The following is a 16,598-nucleotide window of genomic DNA, read 5'->3' as shown; positions in this document are numbered from 1 at the left end:
ATGCACCCAACACAGGGGCACCTGAAAACATAAGGCAAATGCTAAGAGCTATTAAAGGAGAAGTAGACAATAACACAGTAAGAGTGGGGGACTTTAATACCCCATTCATACCAGTGGACAGATCATACAGACAGAAAATTAATAGGGAAACACAAGCTTTAAACATTACATTCGACCTAATTGATATCTACAGGACATTTCATCCAAAAACAATAGATTTCACTTTTTACTCAAGTGTACATGGAACATTCTCCAGAAAAGATCACATCTTGGACTGTGATAAATTTAAGAAAACTGAAATCATTTCAAGCATCTTTTCCGACTGCAACAGTATAATATTAGATATCAACTACAGAAAAAAAAAAAAAAAAAAAACTATAAAAAACACAAACACATGGAAATGCGTTTCTGAATTCACATGTTAAAGAATTATCTTCTGAATAATGAACAGATCATTAAAGAAATCAGAAAGGAAATCAAAATAAACCGAGCATCAAATGACAAACACAACAACTTAAAACCTACAGGATGCAGTAAAAGTCATGCTAAGAGGGAAGTTTATAGCAATACACGTCTACATGAAGAAACAAGAGGCATCAAATAGATAACCTAAACTTACACCTAAAGCAACTAGAGAAAGAAGGACAAAACCCCCTAACGTTAGTGGAAGAAAAGGAATCATAAAGATCTGAGATGAAATCAATGAAAAAGAAATGAAAGAGACATGAGCAAAGACCAATAAAACTAAAAGTTTGTTCTTTAGGAGATAAACAGAACTGACAAACTGTTAGCCAGAATCATCAAGAGAAAAAAAGGAGAAGACTCAAATCAATAAAATCAGAAATGAAAATGGAGAAATTACAACAGAATTCACAGAAATAAAAAGGATCATAAGAGACTACTATGAGAACTATGTGTGGATAAAATAGATAACCTGGAAGAAATGGACAAATTCTTAGAGAAGTATACCTATCCAATCTAAACTGGGAAGAAAGAGAAAGTATGGACAGACCAATCACAAACACTAAAATCAAAATTTTAATAAAAAATCTTCCAAAAAACATAAATTAACAGCCAAATGACTCCACAGACAAATCCACAGATGAATTCTACCAAAAAAGAAGAGCTGATGTCTATCCTGATCAAACTCTTCCAGAAAACTGCAGAGGAAGGAAAACACCCAAACTCATTTTATGAGGCCACTATCACCCTGATGCCAAAACCAGACAAAGATGCCACAAAGAAGAACATTATAGGCCAGTACCACTGCCGCTGCTGCTGCTGCTGCTAAGTCGCTTCAGTCGTGGCTGACTCTGTGCAACCCCATAGACTGCAGCCCACCAGGCTGCCCCGTCCCTGGGATCCTCCAGGCAAGAACACTGGAGTGGGTTGCCATTTCCTTCTCCAGTGCATGAAAGTGAAAAGTGAAAGTGGAGTCACTCAGTCGTGTCTGACTCTTAGCGACCCCATGGACTGCAGCCTACCAGGCTCCTCCGTCCATGGGATTTCCAGGCAAGAGTACTAGAGTGGGGTGCCATTGCCTTCTCTGATATCACTGATGAACATATGCAAAAATTCACAATAAAATTCTAGGAAACAGAATCTGAAAACACATTAAAAAGATCATATAGCATGATCAAGTGAGATTTATTCCTCAGATGCAAGGATTACTCAACATATATGCAAATCAATCAATGTGATACACTGTATTAACAAATTGAAAGATAAAAACCATATGATCATTTCAATAAATTCAGAGAAAGTTTTTGACAAAATTCAATACTGATTCATAATTTTTTTTTAAAAAAGTCTCCAGAAAGTTGGCATAAAAGGAACATACTGTGCTGTGCTTAAATGCTCAGTTGTGTCCAACTCTCTGTGACCTCATATACAGTAGCCGAACAGACTCTTCTGTCCATAGGGATTCTCCAGGCAGGAATACTGGAGTGGGTTGCCATGCCCTCCTCAGAAGCAACATACTTGAACCTAAAACAGGCCATATACAACAAACCCACAGAAAATATTATTATCAATGGTGAAAAACTGAAAGCATTTCCTCTAAAATCAGGAACAAGACAAGGATGCCTGCTCTCAGTACTATTTTTCAACATAATTTGGAAGTTGTAGCCACAGAAATTACAGAAGAAAAAAAAAATAAAAGGAATTCAGATTGGAAAAGAAGTAAAGCCCTCACCGTTTGCAGATGGCATGATTCTTTACATAGAAAACCCTAAATATGCCAACAGAAAACTATTAGCACTAAACAGTGAATAAAATCTCAGGATACAAAATTAGTACACAGAAATTTCTTGCATGCCTGTACAGTAATAATAAAAAATCCAAAAGAAAAATTAAGGAAACAATCCTATTCACTACTGCAACAAAAAGAATAAAATACTTAGGAGAAAATTTACCTAAAGACACAGAAGACCTGTATGCATAAAATGATAAGATACTGATGAAAGAAATTAAAGACGACACAAATGGAGAGATACACCATGATCTTGAGTTGGAAGAATGAATATTGTGAAAATGACTATACTATCCAAAGCCATCTACAGATTCAATCGCAATCCCTATCAAATTACAGATGGTATTTTTCTCAGAACTAGAGCAAAAAATTTCACGATTTGTATGGAAACATAAAAGATTCTGAGTATCAGAGCAATCTTGAGAAAGAAGAACGGAGCTTGAGGAATCAACCTTCCTCACTTCAGACTATATACAGTTGTCAAGACAGTATGATACTGACACAAAGACAGAAATATATATCAATGGAAAAAGATACAAAGCCTGGAGATAAGTCCACACACCTGTCTTTGACAAAGGAGGCAAAATATACGATGAAGAAAAGACCATCTCTTCAATAAGTGGTGCTGGGAAAACTAGACAGCTACATGTAAAAGAAAGAATCAGAACACTTTCTAACACCATACACAAAAATAAACTCAAAATGAATTAAAGATCTAAATGTAAAACCAGAATCTATAAAACTCTTAGAGGAAAACTTAGGCAGAACACCCTTTGACATAAATCATAAAAGATCCTTTATGATCCCCCCTCCTAGAGTCATGGAAATAAAAATAAACGAATGAGACCTAGTTAAACTCAAAGGTTTTTGCACAACAAAGGAAACTATAGCAAGGAGAAGAGATAGCCTCAGAATGGGAGAAAATAATAGCAAATGAAACAACTGACAAAGGATTAATCTCCAAAATATACAAGTAGTTCATGCAGCTCAATTCCAGAAAAACAAATAACCCAATCAAAAAGTGAGCGGTATGTAAACAGACATGTCTCCATGGAAGACATACAGATCGTTAGTAAACACATGAAATGATGTTCAACATTGTTCATTGTTAGAAAATGCAAATCAAAACTATAATGAGACATCTTACACTGGTAGGAATGGGCATCATCAAAAAGTCTACAAACAATAAATGCTGGATAGGATATGGAGAAAAGGGAACCCTTTTGCACTGTTAATGGGAATGCAAACCGATGCAGCCACTATGGAGAACTGTATGGAGATTCCTTAAAATACTAGAAATAAAATTATTATGAAAGTGAAAGTCAGTCAGTCATGTCCAACTTTTTATGACCCCATAGACGATACAGTCCACGGAATTCTCAGGCCAGAATACTGGAGTGGGTGGCCTTTCCCTTCTCCAGGGGATCTTCCCAAATCAGGGACTGAACCTAGGTCTCCCGCATTGCAGGTGTATTCTTTACCAGCTGAGCCACCAGGGAAGCCCATATGACCCAGCAATCCCACTACTAGGCATACACCCTTAAGAAATCATAATTGAAAAAGACACATGTACCCCAGTGTTCACTGAAGCACTATTTACAATGGCTAGAGAATTTCTTAATGAAAGTGAAAGAGAAGAGTGAAAAAGCTGGCTTAAAACTCAACATTCAAAAAACTAAGATCATGGCATCGGGTCCCATGCTGCTGCTGCTGCTGCTAAGTCGCTCAGTTGTGTCCAACTCTTAGCGACCCCATGGACTGCAACCCACCAGGCTCCTCCGTCCATGGGGTTTTCCAGGCAAGAGTACTGGAGTGGGGTGCTATTGCCTTCTCCATCTGGTCCTGTAACTTCATGGCAAGTAGATGGGGAAGCAGTGAAAACAGTGAAAGACTTTATTTTCCTGGGCTTCAAAATCACTGCAGATGGTAACTGCAGCCATTAAATTAAAATACTCTTACTCCTTGGAAGAAAAGCTATGACCAACCCAGAAAGCATTGAAAAGCAGAGACATTATGTTGCTGATAAAGGTCCATCTAGTCAAAAGTATGGCTTTCCGATAGTCATGTATGGATGTGAGAATTGGACCGTAAAGAAATCTGAGCACTGAATAATTGATGCTTTTGAACTGTGGTGTTTGAGGAGACTCTTGAGGGTCCCTTGGACTGCAAGGGACAAACCAGTCCATCCTAAAGGAAATCAGTCCTGAATATTCATTGGAAGGACTGATGCTGAAGCTGAAACTCCAATACTTTGGACACCTGATGTGAAGAACTGACTCATTGGAAAAGACCCTGATGCTGGGAAAGATTGAAGGCGGGAGGAGAAGGGGATGACAGAGGATGAGATGGTTGAATGGCATCACCGACTCTGTGGACATGAATTTGAGCAAGCTCCAGGAGTTGGTGATGGACAGGAAAGCCTGGCATGCTGCAGTCCATGGAGTCACAAAGAGTCGGATATGACAGAGCAACTGAACTGAACTGAACTGAGGATATGGATGCAACCTAGATGTCCACTGACAGATGAATGGATGAAGAAATAATGGTATATATACACACAATGGAATATTACTCAGTTATAAAAAGGAACACATTTGAGTCAATTCTAGTTAGGTCATGAACCTAGAGTCTATTATACAGTGTGAAGTAAGTCAGAAAGAGAGTGACAAATACTATATATTAACACATATATATGGAATCTAAAAATATGGTACTGATGATCCTACATGCAGGGTAGCAAAGTAGACCCAGACCTAAAGGATAGACTTTTGGTCACAGTGGGGGAGGGAGAAGGTGGCATGCTTTGAGAGAGCAGTACTGGAACATACACATTACCATATATAAAATAGATGGCCACTGGCAATTTATTGTATGATGCAGGGAACCCAGACTCAGTGCTCTGTGATAATCTATTTAAGGTGGAATAGGGAGGGAGGTGGGAGGGAGATTTAAGAGGCAGGAGACATGCTTCGTATGTCTGTGGCTAACTCATGTTGATGTATGGCAAAAGCCATCACAATATTTTAAAGTAATTATCCTCCGATTAAAAATAAAATTTAAATTGAACAAAACAAAGAAAACCACTCAACTTCTGGTGATATTTCCTTACCTGGATTGTTTAATTGATGCCTTTATGTAAAAGTGATATAAGTTACACAGACATATACTGTCTAATCTCACTGCTTCCCTACAGCATCTATCTCTGATTAAATCCATGGCACTTATTACATTTATCCACTTTAAATAGCTGGCATAAGTTTTTACAGACCTATTGCAAACGGTTTCTGTTCTGCCAAAGCCTCAGCCTGCTACCTCTCTTTTTCTTTTCTTTTTTTCATTCCTCCCTTCTGACTCAATTTCTTTTTTTTTTTTTTTTCAGTAAGGGTAGAATTTTTCAGACTGTTGTGTCAACAAATGGTTTTGTTAACTTTTAGTCCAATAGTCTGGTTACGTATGGAATTCTAAGCTGACAGTTTTTGTGTGTTTTTTTTTTTTTTTTTTTTTCCATTTTGAATATACTGTTTCATTATCTCTGACCTCAGTTTTTGCTGATGAGAATATTTCCCTCTAAACATAATTGCTGTATAGTAAATCATGGCAACCCATTTCAGTATTCTTGCCTTGGAGAATCCCATGGACAGAGGAGCCTGGCAGGCTACGATCCATAGTGTTGCACAGAGCTGCACACGACTGAAGTGACTGGGTGCAATTCTTCTCTACTGCTATAGGGTTATCTGCTGCTAAGTCACTTCAGTCATGCCCGACTCTGTGCGATCTCGTAGACGGCAGCCCACCAGGCTCCCCCGTCCCTGGGATTCTCCAGGCACGAACACTGGAGTAGGTTGCCATTTCCTTTTCCAATGCATGAAAGCGAAAAGTGAAAATGAAGTCGCTCAGTCGTGTCTGACTCTTAGCGACCCCATGGACTGCAGCCTACCAGGCTCCTCCATCCATGGGATTTTCCAGGCAAGAGTACTGGAGTGGGGTGCCATTATCTACTTATAGTTAATATCCTGCATTTGACTATGAGTCCTTCAGGACTTGTTACACTTCTTCATTATTAACATTAATGCTTTTTACTCCTAGAAAATCCTCAAGGTACTGTAATACTTCATCAAACATATCTCTCATATCTAGTTTCCTTGTTTTCTCCTTTTGAGAATTCTATTAGGCATTCTCTTTTCACTTTCAAAACTTCTATTATTTTTCTATTCACTATTGCAATTTCCTCAAATCCTAGTTTTAGGCCACTTCTAGACCATTAACTCCCACTTCAACTATATCTAATCTGCTGTTCTGCAATTACTGTTTTTATTTAACACATGTATTTTTCACTTCCATTTCTTTTCCTCAAATCTTCATTCTTTTTTTTTTTTTTCATAAAGACTTGTCCTTTTATTATATTCTTCCTTTGCCTCTATAAATATAGTAAAGGTTAATTCACCATCTCAATTCAGGTTATTCTATGTCCTTCTTTTCTGCTAAATTTATCCTTCTTTTTCTTTTTCTTCTGCTTATTTTTCTTAGGGTAATTTGTTCCCTCATGTGGTCTGTAATTTTTACTGGGAATGCCTTTTCATGGTCCTTTAGTTTCTGTGGAAGTTCCATGAAAGTCTTGAGTTATTTAAATGTTCCTATAAAGGAGATCTAATTTCCTTTTTCCCTTGCCTTGCAGACTTTACCAGTTCCCAAGCAAAGGTCTACCTTTATTTCTCAATTTGGGTTTCCACAATACTCCAATGTCATAAATCCACAACCTATAACACTGGCACAGATTTAAGTGACTCTGCATTGGCAAGGAAGTGCTTCCAGAATCCAAAAATACTCAGTTTCCAATCCTAGTCTTAGCAGAACATCTATCTTTCACACATAGACTCTAAAATCCCATTTCTAAGTCACTAGGGCTTGTATCTGGAGTAGACACCCCATGTGCTGGGGCCATCACACTGCATCCTTGCCACACTTTCTCTGATGGAATCTGAGGACTTCCTTTTCTCTTCTGAACTTCACCTTATGCTTTACAAGTTGTTATATTTATGTGTTTGTAAAGGGAACAGAAAAGGGAGTCTCTGTATCAGCTCAGTCCCTCATAATCTCTCTCTTTCTCACTATTACACAAAACACACATCCAGTCTTCTTATGAACATTATAAATTGACTGCCTGACACAGTCACATGGCACATGAAGCTCAACAGATGCAAAATAATGGTCATTCCTGTTTTCCCCACATTTGTCTTTAAAAAGAAAAAGATCAGTCTTATGGACTCTGTGGGAGAGGGAGAGGGTGGGAAGATTTGGGAGAATGGCATTGAAACATGTATAATATCATGTATGAAACGAGTCGCCAGTCCAGGTTCGATGCACGATTCTGGATGCTTGGGGCTGGTGCACTGGGACGACCCAGAGGGAGGGTATGGGGAGGGAGGAGGGAGGAGGGTTCAGGATGGGGAACACAGGTATACCTGTGGTGGATTCATTTCGATATTTGGCAAAACTAATACAATATTGTAAAGTTTAAAAATAAGATAAAATTAAAAAAAAAAGATATAGTCATTTTTAGCCACTACATCTCTTGGTCACCTTTAAGAACACGCTCATTAACCAGCGTTGGCTGGTTCTTCTGTAGAGCGTGGGAACTGCCGGCCCAGCTCACGTGGACAGAGCGGTGCCTGCGGGCCCTTTTCGGGATGGCCACAGACATGTCCAAGTGCCCTCTTTGTTTCTGGTCTCATGGCATGCCCTCATTTGTACTCTAGTATCGACTGCTGAAATGATATTCCTTAAGCATAAATCTGATTGGGTATTTTTCTACTCTGAAAATCTTTAATGGCCTGTTGTTGTCTACCAAATAAACTTGGTATTCAAGCTCAGCAGTATGTGAAACCTCATCTTTCTACCTCTCTTCCATTTCACAGCTTTAAAAGCTCCTATTCCAGGAAATACAAACTTCTCCCTGTTACCAAACATTTCTGGAGGTTTCTCTTCACTGTGCCTTTGCTCTTTGTAAATTTCCTGCTCTCACTGAAAAGGTCACTATTTCTGATTATGTTTCCATATTTTTACTCATTTTTATAACTTCATTTTATTGACACCTCCATGCGAGTTTTACAAATAACTCCTGAGAAATTTAAGACAGTCTTACTTTAAAAATTAATGGGATTTATCTGTATTTCTCCTAAACACTTGGCATTTTTGACCACATAGTCATTATTTCTATACAAATTACTTCCGCAGTCTGCTGGAAACTCCCTAGGCTACTTTTTCATTTTTATATTCCACATGGCATCAGAAGACAAGACATGATATAAAACAATCAATATTTCTTAAATGAATTCATGCAAAATATGTTAGTAAAGATGTCGTTTTAACTTTCAGAATAATTTTCTATACAATTCCTAATCTTTATAATCAACATATAGCCAGATTCTGGTTCTTAACAGTTCAAATTCTGTATCCAGAAATGACAGCAAATATTTGAGAATTTGGACTTGGAATCATGTTTTAAACATTATTTAGGATGACAGAGTAACAAAAAAAAATCACCAATGATATTGAAACCCATGGTACTAAAATTACAATAAACCCTGGATAGAAATATGAGTTGTTTTATTTTTATTTGTGCTTACTGAGGCCATTTATCAGTATTGTGCAAAATCATGAAAAACAGCAGCATTCAAGTCTTTACCAACTTTACCCAGAACTGAATCATGAAAAAAATCACCTAGTTAGGCCTTCCCTAGGCCTACTTTCCCATATTTCTCAAATCATCCTGGCAAAAAGAAACCAAAAGAAGCCTTTAATAAATGTCACAAATACTGGAGCATAAAGAATCAACCACTGCTACACTCAGAAGAGAAAAACAATGTCAGTGTCAGGAATGATGAGGTGACATTTGATGTCAACGAAAGGTAAGTAAGACATTTAAAAAGAGGAATGAATTTGATGCAGCCATGCAGAATATATCAGCCTAAAAGCAATACAGAACAGCATCCGATTATTAACAAGCCAGTTATGAATAAATTTTGAGAGCCTGTCATGCCCTTAGCACTGTGGATGATAGATGATACAGTGATGGTCCCTTAGTCTCGAGAAGCAATTCTGCTAAAATTCTCCTTTAGTTCTAAAAGGTGAATTTCACGAGAAATGACAAAACACATTCTTGCCTTAAAAGAGGCTATTTAGATGCGACTTCACACATACACAACTTACATATTAACTGCAGCTGAGGATGTGTTATCTGGCACACAGCAGTGACAGAGCAATATGTAAGGCTAAAAAAAGTAGAACTCAAAACCACCATATGTACTAAAGAAAATCATTTTAACAGATGTCTCAGTTTTTAAAGTTTTACATGCCATATTTTGGTAGATGATTTGAATTCCTCTTCCAGGCACCAGTGGAAAGTCCTCAGTTTAACGATAGAAATTGGAAAGAAACTTAAACCAATGAGCTTCTGCTTACAGACAATGGTGCCACCTACGCAAGTGAATTTCATTAGGATAAATCAGCTTATGGGAGGCACTGGCATCATCAGCCATGAGAAACACTGTCTGTCACTTACTGTGTATTTAAAACTCGGAGCCCTCAGCAAGGAGGTTCATTATCCTACTCAAAAAGGCTGCTATTTCAGATCAGGGTCTGTAATGACATTTTGCATTAGGCAAGGGAAGGACAGGAGATATAACATGTTCACATGACCTAGATGGTTTGATGAACAAACAAGTAGGTTGCAAGTTCCTGAAGAAATGTGTTATCAGTTCTTTCTCCAAGGGAAGTCCACGGAAAGCTGACCATTTTGAAAGAGAATACTCTGCCCTGACTTCACAGCCCTACGAAACGGTTACCATTTTAAAGGTTAGAAATTATTCAGAGCTAGGCAACCAGTTAAAATTAACTAAGCACAGGAAGAATTTCCAAACATTATGGGTCTTATCAAAACAATTGGTCGTTCACATAAATGATACAATTTTGTTCAGAAGCATTTAAAAACAGATTGGGTTTTCCTTGGTTTTGATTTAGATAGGGAGTTGGTGATGTGGGTGACAGATGAAGAGGTATGTAAGATATGCACCCTAGACTCATTAGAGTTTTATGAAAAGCCTCATTCCTCATCTCCTCCAAAATATGAATACTAATCACGCCTTATAAAGAATTTAAGATAAAAGCAAAATGTTATTACATCCTAAAACCGCCTTTGTTTTTTCATACTTCAAAGTTATCTACGGTTGCCTGTGTGCGAAGTCCCTTCAGTCGTGTCCGACTCTTTGAGACCCATTGACTGCAGCCCGCCAGGCTCCTCTGTCCATGGGATTCTCCAGGGAAGAACACTGGAGTGGGGTGCCATGCCCTCCTCCAGGTATCTGTGGTTGTCTTTCTTACTTTAATTACTAATTTGCTTTTTATTCATTGTTCTCAGTATTTTGTACCTGAGTTGGTTTTGGTTTTTTTCCTGAGAATTTGAGAATAAACTCAGCAGTGACAGTTCACAATGAAATATTTTTTTGCATTTTGTAAATTTTTTAAACAATGGGTGAATGAATAATTTTGTTTGGCTCCTAGAAAAAAAAATGTTAGCAATCTACTTCTTTCAACTTTCAGTAGGCTCAGCCCTTCAGGAAGTCAATCATGTGTCCAATCATTCTAGACCACTTTACAGGAGAAGTCTAAGAGGTAATCATGGTAAAACTCTCTGATATGCCCAACTGCTGACTTTGTGAACTTATAACCTATTTATAAGTATCTTAACAACAAAATGAACAAGTCACCTTAGCGATAGTTTCCTTCTAAAATTAAATTTCCACACGAAAAGCAGCATGTGATTCCTGTGACTCGTGACTTCATTAAAGAGAAGCTGATACTCATTTCAAACAAAAGGGAATAAAACCTGAAAGTCTTATGTGATAGATGAGAAAACTACTTCATATCTCAGGGATTTCATTCTTAAATACACATCAAGAGATAATTCATTCAGTAAATCCACTGATAAAAAAGAGAATGACTAAATTTATAACAGGCTTCTATTTTTCTCTTTTTAACATTTTAAAGATTTAGACAGATAAGAGAAAAGTAACCTAGATGTTTTAAACATATGTGAAATGCACACTAAAAAATGAAGTCCAAAATTTAGACATTTCATTGCTCACTCGCATACAATGGACGAGCAGCAGTAGTTAGCTGACTCTGCATTTTCTGTCGGCAGTCTGGCATGGTGTCTTTCCCAATGTATCCCAGATGTTACATAAAGTTCCAAGCATCTATAAAAAGACCTGTACATAGGCATGTGTATGTGTGTGTTTCCAAGAGGGGAGGAAACAAACAATAGACTTCATAACTTTAATAGAAGCTGCTATTTAGACCATATGAAAGGTTACTGTTTTATAGAAGCTTAAATGGCTTTAGTGAGCATTTATAAAATGTGTCCTGCTGTATGGCCTTTAGAGCTGACAGCAGCTGGCACCATACATTTTCTGAATGATGGTCCATATTGATGCAGCTGTTGCCATAGTAACACTGTCTGGAGCATCTACTTCAGGTTTGACTAGCTGAGCATGGCTTTTTCCCTAAAACGAGCACCAATAGCCCATGCTGTTTAATACAGTACCTACCTTCTATATTGCCAGTGAAAATAAGACCTAATTTAAAGCCTGTAAAAGTTTGGGGGAGAAGAAGATAATTTTCAACTACACAAGTAGTGAACTCACATCCATCTGTCAAATGGCGTTATTTCTAAAAGTGACTACTGTTTCAGAAAATCAAGGACTTGGGCTCCAAAGGAAGAAAATCTACACCGGAAAATATGCATTTGTCTACAGTATAATTACAATGTACTTCTGCTGGCTTCATTTGGCTGTAGGTTAGTTCTTATTCATCTGTACTTCTGTATCCATCTTATCAAATCCTGAAAAATTTCTTAGGTTGTAGCATGGTTAGAAGTTTCTTTATTGATAGGACAATACTAAATGTTTAGTATTTAGTACTAAACATTTTATTGCATTTTATTTTATTTATTTTATTTTTATATTGAACTTTATAAACATTTTATTAATGCAATCAGTATTAAAGGAGATTTAGGGTTTCTATTAGCCTTATAGGGTTTGCCTATACTATTTTATAAAGTGATAAGATCAGTTGTCATAAAATTTGTGAACATCCATCTTTCCACATTAAAAAAAAAATCTTCCCAATTGAAATATGTACCTTACTTCTTAAGGTTTTGTGTTCTTTCAACTTTTCAATGAGAATTACTTTACTCAATAGCCTATACTCCAAACATAAATATACACTGAAACAGAAGAACAGCTTCTTCATTTTTCCCTTTTTTTTTTAAGGTAAGAAAATAAAACAACTGATGTGTGTTTGAATTTAAAACTTGTGGGACACCTCTCCTTTTTGATGGTGGTTATGTAACTTTTATATTTTTGGTTGTTATGTAACTTTTGCCTTAAAAGCACACATCCTTTACTTTCTATGGAAACAGATTATCTTGGTTTTTCAATTTTCTTGCATGCACTCTGCACATTATGTATACATGTTAGTTAACAAAATAACTTTATATGTTTAAAAAGTCATGTTGGAAATTTACTAAGGAGAAAGGAAAAGAAGTTTTAAAAAGGCAGTAAACCAAAAAATACCTAACTACAGTGTAATCTAATTCTACTTGCTCTCCAAATGACCTTGATTGAATTCCAACCCTTTTCTAATCTCCTCACTCCAAATTGGGTCCACTTGTTTTCTCATTGATGATTGATCTTTCTTGCCACTCTGAACATTGCTCACCTCAATCAAGGGAAGGACAACCAGCATGGAAGCCCAGGGACAGCATTCAGCCTTCTCTTACAAACACTATGCATTTTAAATTATGAAGATGATATGGCATCTTTATCATACCTCCATAATTATAAAAATAGAATAATAGCTAATGTGTTAGAAAAAACTTCTTTCTTAAGTAACAATGAGTTTATTATACATTTCACAGACACGGATCTGGGTGTAGAGCCTGTCTGAGCAAGATGCTTTCCTGCTTCTTGAAAGAAGGCAAAAACAAAAGCAGGTTTCTTTTCTCCTCTCCTTCACCAAATATAGTTGCTTTGGATTCACACAGAGAAGGCCCAGAAGTCAGCCGAATGGGTGGTACGACGAACCTGCACCCCAGTGCGGTTTTACAGTTTACACATGCTATTCAATTTCCATACAATATATTCTTTGAAGAAAAAGCATGGTTCTTAAAAAAGTCAAAAATTTGGAAACCACACTAAATGATTACTTTCCAAATGCTACTATGAGCTTATACCGATCTATCCACTTACAGTATGCTGAGATCCAAACCACACGGCTGCATTCGGGTAATTTGGCATTGATGAAATGAGTAACAGTGTCAGATATGATGCTGGTCCCCATGAGCTCAAGGCATCATGCCCCACAGGCTAGATACACCCTCAGGATTCAGATGATATTATCGAGGTAGTTATAGCAATAACTATAAAATGATGGCCCTGATCACATAAGGTGCAAATAAGATACTCTATGTATATTTATTCAGTTCAGTTCAGTCGCTCAGTCGTGTCCAACTCTTTGCGACCCCATGAATCACAGCACCCCAGGCCTCCCTGTCCATCACAAACTCCCAGAGTTCACTCAGACTCATGTCCATTGAGTCGGTGATGCCATCCAGCCATCTCATCCTCTGTCATCCCCTTCTCCTCCTGCCCCCAATCCCTCCCAGCATCAGAGTCTTTTCCAATGAGTCAACTCTTCGTATGAGGTGGCCAAAGTATTGGAGTTTCAGCTTTAGCATCAGTCCTTCCAATGAACACCCAGGACTGATCTCCTTTAGAATGGACTGCTTGGATCTATATTATTACATGAGGTAAAACAATGTTAAAATAATTCTTAAAGAGCTTAATTTGTGGGATTTGATAATTACCCTCGTGCTGGAATATTCATGTGTCTTGCAGACTTAACTACCTCCTCAAACTTCTTCATACTTTCTTCAATAGAACAGTTAATGTTCTTCTTGCTAAAGGATTCAGAGGCAGCACCAAAAACAGATACCTCGGTTGCTCCTGCAGCAACCTGAAAAATATAATTTAAAGGCAAAAGCTAATCAGTTTCAAAAACATAAGTGAGAGCAGTAGAAGCAATATTAATTACTCTATAAAGAAACACTTGTATTCTTTAGCATTCTGCTTAGAATTTAAAATTACATTTCTCTCTACTTGCTATATACTCTCTTTTGAAATGTAAAAATATTTTATAACAGGATAATTCCACAAACTACAACACTCATAAATCACATAATATACAATGGTGGTATTCCAATTTAATTTCACCTTTCCTGAAAGTTATCCTCAGAAGTATTTTAACCCAAATTGTGGAAAATACCAGCATCCCAATAAAACCTCTCAACATCTATGGAAAACATTACTTTTAGACCATATATTTTTAAATAGAGGATAGTAAATGCTCTCTGGGTTTCTTCTTTCCTTATAACCCATCAGAAAAACATTTTTCCAAATTATCACCTGGATTTTGCCCCCAATTTTCTCCCTATCTCTCAAGCTCCCTTCCATTGTTTCATACTTTGACTATGACAACTAAACCCTTGTGTGTCTAATTCCTTAACCCTCTTGCCAGTTTTTGTGTTTTTTTGTTTTTTAGTAAATGTAGGTGTCTTTTTTACTTTTTATTCTTATTCATTTATTTATTTTGGCTGTGCTGCATAGCATGAGGGATCCTGGTTTCCCTTCCAGGGATCGAACCCATGGCCCCTGCAATGGAAGCATGGAGTCCTAAGCACTGGATTGCCAAGAAAGTCCCCTCCCCTCTAGCCAATCTTTAAACCCAAAATGTTGACCTAATCAGTTCTCCTTTTTGCCCACTTTTCCATCTTTCTTCCTTCCTCCAGTCTTCCCAGAGACTTGTTGTCAAATGTCAAGCCTCCTACATTTCCAGACGGATTCTTAAGTCTTTCTATCAATATATCTACAGCACCATGCCTAGAGTGCCCTTCCTCACCAATACTCTAACACCTTAAGAAAACAAAAATTCTGTCATCTTTCCTCCAACACTGAAAAAAACATTGGCTTCCACTCCTCCATCCACAAAACATTTTTAACCTTTAAAATAAAAGTCTATGGATTATCAGCGATGTCCTACTCTATAACACAGAGAACTATATTCAATATCCAATGATAAACCATAATAGAAAAGAGTATTTTAAAAGAATGTGTATATATTTATAATGGAATCATTTTTATGTACATCATAAATGAATACATCATCATATTTCAACTATATTTCATTAAAAGTTTTTATATAAATTAAAATAAAATTCTATTTATTGAACACCTACTCTGATCCCATGTTGCTATTTGTACTTTGCACACCTTATTTCTAATCTACAAACAATCTTCTAAACTAAGCATGTACTATACCAATTTATAGATGCAAAAACTATGGTTCAAAGAGGATAAATCTCTAGTAGGAGATCCCAAGCTCAGTAGAAGTTCTGGGGCCATGTTTTGGACATGAGTTTGCATACCTCCCAGGTCAAGATTGCTTCTATTCCTTTCTAAGCTATCCTGAAGGTGTCCTTTTATATATTTCTCAGAGTAGGTACATTTCCTACTCTGTTAGGACCAGATCACAGAATATTTACAATTTCTTAAAAGATGTCTGTCTTTATTTACAATGTAATCAAAAATTGTATTAATTGTTTAAGAGAAAAGTGGTTTCACAAGATACACTAACAGGTCATACCCCAACTAGGACCCAGAACTTCAACTTCATGCAACACAGTCACAAATACAAAAGTGAAAAATATCCATTAAAATCAGAAATAGCTGCTGCTTAGCTTTTACGATACAGCTATGTAAGCATATCACCTCAAGCCTTTACTTAAAGCTGCACTGATTCTTCTAGTGTGAAAGTGAAAGTTGCTCAGTCATGTCTGACTTTGAGACCCCATGGACTGTCCATGGAATTCTCCAGGCCAGAATACTGGAGTGGGTAGCCTTTCCCTTCTCCAGGGGATCTTCCCAACCAGAACCCAGGTCTCCTGCATTGTAGGCGGATTCTTTACCAACTGAGCCACAAGGGAAGCCCAAGAACACTGGAGTGGGTAGCCTATCTCTTCTCCAGGGGATCTTCCTGACCCAGGAATCGAACCGGGGTCTCCCGCATTGCAGGTGGATATGTATATTCACAAAAGCTTTTTGGCATATCAATTCCCAAGTCACCTTGGATTCAGAGAAACAAGTGAGAAGACAATAAAGAAAGCTGTTAGTTCCAATGGCAGTGCTTAGCTTCGTGAAGAGGATGGGAACAACAGCAAGGCCAAAAGAGGTGA

General features: G+C 37.3%; 1 protein-coding gene across 5 annotated transcripts in view; it reads right to left on the bottom strand.

Annotated features, from left to right (window-relative positions):
- Positions 1-16,598, bottom strand: part of HMGCLL1 (3-hydroxymethyl-3-methylglutaryl-CoA lyase like 1) — a 201,344-nt gene that overhangs the window by 82,148 nt on the left and 102,598 nt on the right. For all 5 annotated transcript variants that reach the window (XM_027524559.1, XM_027524557.1, XM_027524558.1 and 2 more), the window contains one exon: positions 14,175-14,323. In XM_027524559.1, coding sequence (XP_027380360.1) covers positions 14,175-14,323 — 149 coding nt within the window. The remainder of the gene's footprint in view (positions 1-14,174; positions 14,324-16,598) is intronic.

This window comes from Bos indicus x Bos taurus, chromosome 23 (assembly GCF_003369695.1).
Source record: "Bos indicus x Bos taurus breed Angus x Brahman F1 hybrid chromosome 23, Bos_hybrid_MaternalHap_v2.0, whole genome shotgun sequence".
NCBI classification, from domain to species: domain Eukaryota; kingdom Metazoa; phylum Chordata; class Mammalia; order Artiodactyla; family Bovidae; genus Bos; species Bos indicus x Bos taurus.
The sequence above is the reverse complement of the archived record's forward strand: the minus strand, read 5'-3'. Positions and strand labels throughout refer to the sequence as shown.